This window comes from Epinephelus moara, unplaced genomic scaffold, assembly GCF_006386435.1.
Source record: "Epinephelus moara isolate mb unplaced genomic scaffold, YSFRI_EMoa_1.0 scaffold588, whole genome shotgun sequence".
In the NCBI taxonomy this organism is placed as follows: domain Eukaryota; kingdom Metazoa; phylum Chordata; class Actinopteri; order Perciformes; family Serranidae; genus Epinephelus; species Epinephelus moara.
Window position 1 is genome coordinate 1 of NW_026082529.1, and position 11015 is coordinate 11015.

An 11015-nucleotide genomic window follows, 5' to 3' on the forward strand; every position below is an offset into this window, starting at 1 on the left:
TCGCGGTGAACTAAGACACTCACCCTCTGTGCTCCCGTCTTTTCCCATGATGCACTTCATGGCGCGTATGATCTGCTCAGTGACAGGAGGGGACATGGCCGAGGCGTATACTGCACTGTGAGAGTGACTGCGCAGGTAGTCCACCAGCTCCTGCAACACAGGACACACAGACATTTTTGTAAAAACACTGATTAAATATATATGTAATAATATGTATTCTCAGAACTGCACTTCCCTGCACTTTTATTTTAGCACCACTAGAGCGAGCTCAACACCTGAAAATCAATTAAAATACCTCAAGTCATTTTTCTGTCATTATGACTGTCTTGGCATTGACTGTAAAATAGCTCTGGACCTGTCCCTGCTCTCTACTCTAAGGTAGCCAGCGCACTAATTTGAGAAAGAACCATTGCTGAAATAAGCCAGAATGAGGACTGCCATGCTCATTATTCGTAAATGTCAGCAGGAGATTAATTCTGCGAATGGTTGTCAAGAGAAGAGCAGGATTTCAGGAAACCGATTCGGTCATGGGTCCCTGGAGCACGTGTGTGTAAGTGGTCTGAGGTTGGGATCGGGGCCTGAAGCTGTGATGGGCTGCTGCTCAGTGGCTGCGCAGTGGCCAGCGGGTGCAGGGTGATGACACATAGCCGGAGATGCTGTCTGGCCACCATTTCCACTCACCGCCATCTGTCCCCACTGGGCGGCGGCTGCGGCTTCCTCACACATAAGAGGGGAGGGGATTTTAGGGGAAATGCTCAAACGTAGGATAAGAACCCTGAAAAAACCTGACATCTGTTTTCGTTTAAAGCAGGGGGATTTTCACCGCTTTAGGGCCCCCGCAGGATTTTGGTGCGACCAAGATAAACCAGTTAAGAGAACATGTCCGAAATCCATCTCACGTCTGCGGGTGTGGAGTGACAGCTTAGAGTATTTCCTCAGCCGCAAGGTGGCCACAATACTGATGTGGTGATACATGTCCACATTGCCACAGAGCAGGAGCTGTGCCAGAACACCACACACACTACTTGGTTCTTCAACGGATGTATTTAATAACCTAATCTCAGTGCAATCCCAGTTTTGAGTAAAGGGTTAATGAATAAAGCCTCTTTCATGCAAGGTTGAAGTGAATTAGAAGGAGCTTGGAGTGTATTTACTGGGATATTTATTTTTGGTACTCTCATAAAATAGCTGTAACATGACTGTTTTCCAGAGCACATCTGCAGAGTCTTTTGTCGGTCAACCCGCATGCACTTAATGTAGGATTTGGGGGATTTCACCACAACAACAAATACGTCAAATCTAAAGGCTTTCTCTCTCTTTTCCTGCCTGTTTCTTTCAGGGGTTTACTACAGCCAGCTGCCAAACCAGGCACAGTGTTCTTACTTCAAACATTATCATGCTTGTTAAAAGTCATCCTGTTAAATCTGGAGCGCAGTTCCGATGCCCGCCACAAGAAGGGGCTGGCCCTCTGCCAGCTTTACCTTCTTATTATGGCAGAGCAGGGCTGAGCCGACATAAAGGCAACGGCAGGAAGGGTCCCTCTCTGAATACCTAATTCAAGCAACATGGCCGTTTCCTCCGTTGCTTTCTAATCAACTGCCACAAAACCAATGTGGTTATGTACTAAACTGTACTTTTTAATGGAGTAAAAAAGAATTATAAAGGCCCGGAGTCACAGCCTGGGGAACATTTGTTGGACACGTGAGAGCTACAAGAGAGGTGGGGTGTAATGAAGTGTGTATGATTGAGTCCCACACATCTTTAAGTAAAGACCAAGGTAAAATAAATATTTTGTACGATGTGTTCTAACCTGCTTTGGAGCCAAATGGGTTAACACTGTTCCTGTATACAGACAACGGCTGCCAGGTTGTATAAACAATGTCAAGAAAGTTTTAAAAATTCAGCTCAGTTATTTTCTAAGAATGGCAACTTGCCTACAGCTGTTGGAATTGTTTCGGTGTGATTAATCCCACCTACGTACATTTTGAAATGTATCTTGACCCCGTTTGTGTCCAGGGGGATTATTTTTGCATAGCAACCAGACTAGTTTCTGCCTGACTGGAAAATCAGCATGTCTACTGCAGTGTTTGCTAATTCAGTTTTTTTTTACAGGTGTACCACAAACTGGTGATTTGGATATCACTTAAAACAGTGATGATGAATTACATTACATTAAACTATTTCAGCTTGTTTTTGTCTTCTATTTTAAGCCCTTTCTCTGTATGTGTCTTTTTTTATACTGCCTTGTGTTTCTCTTATATCTTCTTTAATATAAAGCACTGAATTGTCGTGTAGAAATATGCAAAACAAATAACATTGCCTTTCCCTGCCTCTCTCTCCTCATGTTTACATTCACTCTTTACAGCCGGCTATGTGATTAAACACAAAAACTTGAGGCAATAAAGTGTTCTGAATATGGCCTACCTTAATAGAAAATGTGTGGAAGAAAATTAAGTTTTAGAATGAAATTCTGTAAACAAAAATTCTCAGGTGTAAAATGATTAAATGTATATTTATAACTAGGGCTGGGCATCATTTAAAAACACTAGTACCAGTATCTGTAAAGTGATACTGATACCAATACAGTACTTTAAGCGATACCTATGATGTGAATGGAGAGGCTTGTAGTATATAGCCATACTTTCGAATGTTTTGGTGGCATCTCGGCATGCTGGACTGCAACTCCATCAAATACACCACGCTTAAAGGAAATGAGCACTTTAGAATGAAAATACAGACAGTACTTACTGACCCTTATGCTGACAAGAAGTCCAGTGTAGTTTTTTAATCCACAAAACTTGTTCGAGGTATCGGAGGATAACAGCTAGCCGAATTTTTCCATACACTTGAAGTGCATGGAACCCACATCCAAAATCATTTTGAAAATGTAATAAAACTCCGCTAATGCATTTCAAAAACATCAGAACGGCTTGTCCGTCGTAATCCAAGCGCCCTGAAGCCGCGGCATGCAAAATTGACTTGGAAGAGAGAGAGAGAGAGAAAAAAAAAAAAAATTCTCACCGTGGTCAGTTAGCCTGCAGGGGTGCTGTGTTTACATGGCAACTCGCACGAGACTCGAGAATGTTCAGAGATGTTCTTGTTCTCATGAGTCCTTCCTGCTGTTGGACGAGCCGTTCTAACGTTTTTGAAATACATTAGCGGAGTTTTATTACATTTTCAAAATGATTTTGGACGTGGGTTCCCATGCACTTCAAGTGTATGGAAAAATCCGGCTAGCTGTTATCCTCTGATACCCCGAACGAGTTTTGTGGATTAAAACACTACACTGGACTTCTTGTCAGCATGAGGGTCAGTAAGTACTGTCCGTATTTTCATTCTAAAGTGGCCATTTCCTTTAACTTCACCTCACCAAAGACTTTATGGATTGTAGCTGCTGCTGCAGGGGTGTGAGCTCTGCACTGAGGACAGTTGCGAGAGTCCGCCTGGCCGCAAACACACAGTGATGGGGCTAAGCGTTAGCATCACGTAGCTAACGCTGCCTAACAGTTATTTATGGGTTTAATGACAGAGTTGAGCTGTTTCAGTGCTGGTGTGAATTTGTTGGGACTGTTTTTTGGCTTGGTGTTAGATGTGGGTGTTTGTTAGCTGGTGCTAATTGGGCAGACGGAGGCGGCTGCATCAGAAAGTTTGCTGATATGGTGGGGAGTTGCTACAGTCAGTGCAAAAGGCTCAATTGCACGTATCGTTAGAGTGGAGACATTTCGACACTAATTGGGTTATTTCGGTTAAGGTTAAGGAGTACTGATATCCAGCCCTTTATATAACTCATAAGATAAAAAAAACAAACAAATTGTACAAATTATATTCAGAATGACAGAACGATATGCAGTATATGAAAATCAACTACAGTAAAATTAATAAAGCAGAGTGAGCTGACACAGAAAATCCCAAAATCCACAGTAACCTTTTTCCCTGCGATATAGCCTCCAGCAGCCCCAAAGCTCTTGGTGAAGGTGCCCATCATCACGTCCACGTCAGTTGGGTTCACATTAAACAGCTCGGTCACGCCCCTCCCCGATGGTCCCACTGCTCCGATACTGTGGGCCTCGTCTAGGTACAGATATGCTTTGTACTTGTTCTTCAGAGCGATGATCTCAGGAAGTCGCACCACTGAGCCCTCCATGCTAATGAGACGAGAGTCAAACAAAGAATACAGTTACAAATTAAACAATGTGGGCACTCACATTTAATCAATTGTAGGCCAGACTCTTCAGGTGATCAGGTTTAAAAGGAAAAGAATCTGACCCTGGACCTCACTTTATCCACTGCAGAGGATCTGTACATCTGTAAGTGCATATTACATAATTTGACACGCTCCAATCTTCCAAGAATCTTTCTGCTGGCCTCTTTCACTTTACTCCCACCTCTTTCCCATCTCTTCCTCCCCTCGGATGCAAGCCTTTTAAGGCTACAAACAGACAGCATGAGTGAGTATATGGCTGGTGAAAATAGAGCAATCCCAGACCTGCTATCCTTGCTATGGCTGAGAACGTCTGCAGCCCAAATGACACAAGACAGGGTTTCACCAGGACGGACATGGACATCAAAGGCAGGGCCAGGATATAGCTAAGCATGCTTAGTCTTTATCTGAGCCTTTTGATGTTACAGGGAGGCGATAGATGGAGCATTAGTTCTTTCAGTGCTGTACAGCAAGGCAGCGTTTTTTTAATGTCGGAGTCTGACATCAGACATTATTGCAATATGATTACATGCAATTAAGTTGTCTCTCAAATTACCAGGACCGCTGTGGAACTAATAGTCATATTGATACCAACTGATGGCCATGTTCAAGACTGTCCTGTTCATTTGATAAGAAGGTTGTCAAAAACCAATTTAGTAAACTTCACCGACTGTGTAAATGTGTGGAGGGGAAATTAAGTTGTCTATTAAGCAAAATAAATATGTGGTGTTTTAGTTCAAAAGGGCTGAAATGCATGGTGCGTTTGAGGGTAAAAAGAGGGAAGAAAGGAGAGAAGTAAATGGCCGTGATAAACAGTTGGAACTGGGGGTGTAGCCAAGTCAATCTCTGTGGCTCCATTTGGCCTTGATTTGGAGCTAATGAGCAGATGGAGAGGGTCACTAAGACTCAGGATAGCTCACTGCTGGCCTGAGAGAGACACACAACACCTTGCTCTTCTCTCTTGTAATGAAACGGTACCCAACCATAGACACACACAGAGGGAAGCAATTGTAAAGGAGACCATTACAGGGAGTGCTAAACACTGGTTGAAAGCTCTCCTCAGGTTACAATTTAAGATTTCTACCTGGCTGTGCAAAAACTCTGCTAAAGACCACCTGGAAGCCTATACTTACAAAGATTGATACAACGGCTCAACTGACCCCCAAGATATGTCTGTGAGAGAGCGACTACACTGATGTGTGTGTGTTGTATAATGACAGCTGACCTATAGATGCCTTCCACCATGATGAGGATCTTCTTCCAGGGCCTGTGGGTTCGCGGCTGCCCAGAGCACACTGCCTCTCTCAGCATCTTCTCCAGACTGTGCATGTCTGAGAGAAAAAAAAAGTGATGAAACAGGCAAGAACCCAACAATCTAATCTAATTTCAAACCTTATTAAGGTACAAAACAAATAGCTTAACACACAATGATGTTTGTAGTGTAGTTTAGTCTTGTACAATGAAATCAAGTACAATTAAACACTTTATACATACAAACACATCCTGTTTTTAGAGTGTAGCAATAATTAGATGCAAGGAACTCCAACTAAAAGCCAACCACAGTAAGTTGAGTAATAATTTCTACAGGGCAGGGCAGTTCACAGAGTACACAAAGCACTACTTTATCTGCCAGAAACACCTTCCACAAACTACACACAGCAAATACCTCTGCAGCCTGATGCTAATGAACACCTGCAATGTCTGTATCAGGGCGGATTACTAACTGAGCTAAATATGGGTTTGGCCAAAGGTCTCTTCAGTGCAGTCTGCATGGTTGCTTAAAATTAGGATCAAAATTTTGGCTTCATCCAAATCATTTCCCCGTGGCATTTAGAGTTTATAACATGCAATGGCTACACCATTAATGTTCCTCTGCTGCAAGCCAGCAGATGGCAGTGTTGAATAACTGTGGTTTGCAAAGCAGCATTATTCAAAGTATGACCGCAATCCAACCATTTCCAGCCGAGCAGCGAGTAAACCTGTCACAGCTAATTATCTGTCATAGATGATCGATATCGCTCCCTCAGCACAAAAAAACAGGTTTACTGAAGAGGCAGCAGACGCTCTTCTGATAAAAATCACTTCCTGAAGCTCCGCAAAGCAGAGTACACCTCACATTACCAATATCAACATTGAGGAAACCAGACAGTGAAAGAGAAATCCACAGTGGCTGGGCTGTGTGCACAGACAAGAATGAGGAAAAGATTATTTCACAGTTAAGCACTGATTTGAGATAAGCCACACGGCCTGATGCGTGATACTGTATGACTGTGATGAGGGGGATGGTAGTCTTTGCTATCATAAGAAACGTGCATACAGTTGTGGATGTCAACAAAGATGTTATTATCTTATCTTTGCAGTGACCATGGGGATGTAAAAATGCTACCAGCTTTATAAACAAGCCATAACCTTCCATTAAATACATGTAATTATCTGAACAAATAATTACGCCAACCTTCAAAATAAGCGTCCTTTATCTATTACTATTCGAAGTATTTACAACACACGTCTCACAAAGCTAGACTGGACAAACCAGTTCATCTGCTCTCTGGCATGAATTCCTGTCCTTCCATGTTAAACACACACCACTGAAACAAAAACAAGGGATATTACACATTTTAGACAGAGATTTTTTTTTCACTTATCTGTTGATGTGGCCAAGTTGATCGGTTGAACCCTCTTAGTAAATATTGGCCTTGCACTAATAAAAGAGTGTCTGGTGCTGGAGGTATAAAAGCAGGGAGGGGTCAGATACTCAGGTGCCTGAGGGCTCTTTGCCTTTAGACAGGCCTCTGGGATCTGCTTGGAGGACCCATAACTGACTCTGCTTGTACCTGTCAGGACACATTTGCTGCCAGAGGACCGGCTCATTTGTCCTGTCTCCTGAAAGAGCAGTGGATGTTTCCAACGCAAGCGTGATTAATGTTGTATCATTCATGCTAAATAATTCTCCCTATTCATCTACTGACAATGTATACTTTGACAAAATAATAGAGATCATTTAGTCTAAGTAAGATGACATTTTCATATAAATAAACTTGTGTTTTGCTGCTCTGCTGCTCATGGAATAAAACGCAGTCGTGACTGTAAACTGAACCCATTTCATTAAAGCTTTTTACATTTGCTGCTCTAAACACAGAATGTTAAGTAGGTCTTTCCTAAGGCAAATCCTGTACTGCACAGAAAGTAATGTGTTTTTCTCACAGCAGCAACAGTTTGGAATGAACAGAAGAAGAACTAGATAATGTGAGCAGCAGAGGTGGCTGCACAAACAGAAATCCAAACTTCATCAAAAGATAATCTATGGCAAAATGCATCAGCAATGTTTATTTGGCAGGAGCAATGAATGTTACAGATGCCGGCAAACTGAAACACCACATTGGTTATAGCTTAAATAACGTTGTGTATCATGTCGTTGTAAGGTAGCCTGGGAACCAGACAATCTGCGAGCTCGTGTTTTATTTGCTCTGGCAGATGCGTCTGGTCCCCCTCCCGTTCAAACAGATTTGCAGCCGACCTGGCCCGCTTCGAGCCAAATCTAAAACAGGGTGAGTTTGATATGATGACTGAAAACTTGTGGAGCCTTTGTGTGTTATGCTAAATCTGTGATGATGTTATTTTTGGCTCGTTCACCCTCATGCCAGGGACACTACAGTGAGCATAAACCTAGCTTAGTAAAGAGGAGTGCCATTGAGCAGTTTTGAAAACAAAGATGGCTGCATCTGCATCACGCTTTAGTGATTTGCAGTCGCTCAGTGCTACATCATGTTTTGTTGCTCTGACTTATAATAGGTCTAACCAGTTCACAGGCATTTTGGTCTACAGCCATTGATAACGCCCGTTGGAATTAAAAAATAAACAAAGAGATTCCAGACCTGCCAGGCTGGTTGTGAGACTTATGTTCACATGAAAGAGTTACTGGACTCACTGTTGTGCTTGAACACGCGGATGGTCGCTCCTGACAGTCTGGCCCCTAAGATGAGAGATGTGTGATTGAGCTCATCACTCAGTATCAAACAACCCTGAAAATCAGCAGAGAGAAAAGATTTAATTAAATTTCAATTCCAGTTTAACAACTCAATCACATGTTGCTGCAATCTGGAAATTAAAATTTCTTACAAACTCCACAAAATTCCTGTATGTATAGTACATTACACTATTTGGTTGTAATCTTTCATTATTGATAAGATGATAATATTTGCAAAGACAGTGTATAATGTTGTTTCACATTTAATGGTCTATACTTAGAGACAGGGCCAATTAGATTCTCTCTTGCGCACAGGAGAAAGCTTGAAAACACTATCATCAGTATACTGTACATGGATGAAAATCAGTGTAGCTGTGTGTGCTGCGTAACTATACTCTTGTGTCTGTTTTCTGAGAGGCTGCTTGTTTTTCTGCGTACTTCATGTTTTTGTACTTTGTCCTTGTAGAACGTTCTGTACAATATTTGTTGCTCTAAAAGGATCTACCTGGCCAATTACAAGTCAGCCCACTATTCTCCTCTTGCCCATCCATGCCTCAATCATAATCCTCTATGTGTAGGTCCTCTGTGTATGATAATAGCTGTATGTACTGCACATATTCAGAAATTCTTTCATGTCTGATGAAGTTTCGACTAACAGACACATCACATTTTTCATAATGGAGAGTATGGTACTTCATAATATGCCATAAAAATCAGCATGCAAATTAATTCAGCTGTTCCAGGAAATTCTCTCCACAACATTAGCATATTTAACACTGAAGCTCTAAGCATTTGACTGCATTAGTTTGAGTGAACTCTTGTAGAGGGTATGTTGACACCGTCTCGGTGACAGATACCCTCGGTTTGGCCTGGGGTCCAGCTGGCCTGGTCCCTGGTCTACCAGCAGCTGTCACTCTAATGTAGCCCTGCCTGCACAGCGAGGCCTGTCCTGGTACAGCCTGTCCCTGTAGGATAGAGTTGGCAGTGTGGGTTGACCCCCCAGCCCCTGCAGGGTTACTGTTGGGGGCTGCAGCCTAAGGGGCTGCTACACCTCTTGAGCTGCATAAACGACCCCGTTCTCATCACTTAAAGAGTCAACCTCCCCTTCCCCCTGTCCAGTCCAATCACAGATATTCATGCTGTGTGTTGCCCCTGGTAACCCGTGGCTGTCTGTGTGAGCCAGGCTGGTGTGCCGCCAGGCCAGAGTATGGGTAATCATACCCTTGAGTTGTGCTCTTAACAAAACCTGCCCTTCCTTGTCTATGTGACTGAAAGCAGCTATGTATGCCCAGAGCCTCATCCTTGCGGCTACTGTAATGTTTAATTATGATTTTAATTAATGGGGGTGGGTCGGGAGTGTCGCAGCTGAGTTTAGTTGACTGTTATTCATTAATTTAGGCCATATGCGAGAAAGGAACAAAAGCTAGGCTAATTAGATTAATTTCTGCTGCGCTGTAAATGATACCCATGTATAGCAGGATTTCCTACAATCAGTGTGTGGCATTAATGGTGTAAAATCACAAACCTTGCCAACAAGTGCTGGAATGTTCATCGAGTTGGTGGCGAAACCCATCCCAAACGTCATGGAGGACTCTACTCCGAGAAAATTGGCCACAAGTTGCTCCAGCTCTTCATGGATGCTCAGGTTACCTACAAGATAGAAATCACAAAAAGATGTCTCACTCTGACGAGATCACTGTACTTGTTTGTTAATCATGTCTTTGGGTTTTCTAGTTTTTATCATCCAATCGCAAACTTTGACAGACTTGAGTGCCTCCTGATAAAAAGCAAGACACCCTTACGCAACAGCCTGGACTAACTGCACACGCAGCACCAGCCCCAAACACTCTAGGCATTTGAAGAGATTTATAAAGACTCAAGATGTGGTGTATTTGTAATCTACTTCAACTACCCCCCTTTTTCATCCCAGGTGATATCGAGGCGAGCCGTGCAAAGTCTAAAATGGTTGTGCAGCACATTTTGGGACTGAGGCAGTTTGTTATAACCCAATGTGACAGGTGGGGGACCAGAATTCATTTAGAAAATTGATCAGATTGTAATCTGTTGCCTGACATGGTGTTTTTCTATTTTGTGCAATAAAAGTGGGATTTTCGGGCATCTCTGGGGTGCTTTCATTACTGCCCTTGTGGTCAGCTGATAAAAAAAAGAATTGCTGTTATAATTGTGAGCTACAGGGAGAGAGGAGGCAGTGAAAGGTTCATATATACTGTATTTTATTGCTGCTGGCTGTGGGCAATGTTATATATGGTTGAAATACAGTACAACATATAGGTTCAGTAAATTTGAACCCACTGTATGCTCACTATAGAGTTACTATAGTAGTTACTAGTTATACTACAGAGTTAAATATTACTCTATAGTACTATAGTACTTTCATAACTGTTGATAAGTGTTTTGATGGTAAATTATATAACCACTGTAAAGATAAAACTGCCACCATCACAACAGAAGCACAGTAAATCTGTCAGTAAAAAGACGTCTTTAAATATTTGTAGGTCTTTGAAATACTATAATATTAAATAAGTTACCAGTGAATATAATAATCTAGCCTGGTTTTGAGATATGTAATGCCACTGAGGCAATTCTTAAGAAAATAGTGAATTGATTTAACATATATGGGATATTAATCATTGTAGTCATAATCAATAAAAATCAGTAACCACATAAGCAAGCATCAGAAAGTTCAAACAGACTGAATGGTTGAGGAAGGACAGGAAAATGGAGTGATGTGTATAAAACTATAACACAGCGAAGCAGCTCTGCCTTTATGATGATCCCAGTCAAATCGATTCATACATTTCCTCAACCACTCAGGCTCACAACCCC

The 11015-nt window shown here is 42.2% G+C and overlaps 1 protein-coding gene across 1 annotated transcript; it reads right to left on the bottom strand.

Moving 5' to 3' along the window:
- Positions 1-23: 23 nt before the first annotated feature.
- Positions 24-9818, bottom strand: LOC126387508 (serine palmitoyltransferase 2-like; the record flags this gene model as incomplete). Its single annotated transcript, XM_050040010.1, has 5 exons — positions 24-150; positions 3926-4145; positions 5427-5532; positions 8130-8223; positions 9694-9818. Coding segments are annotated over 5 exons (672 nt in total), but the record flags the coding sequence as incomplete, so codon positions are not given.
- Between the last annotated feature and the right edge of the window lie 1197 nt (positions 9819-11015).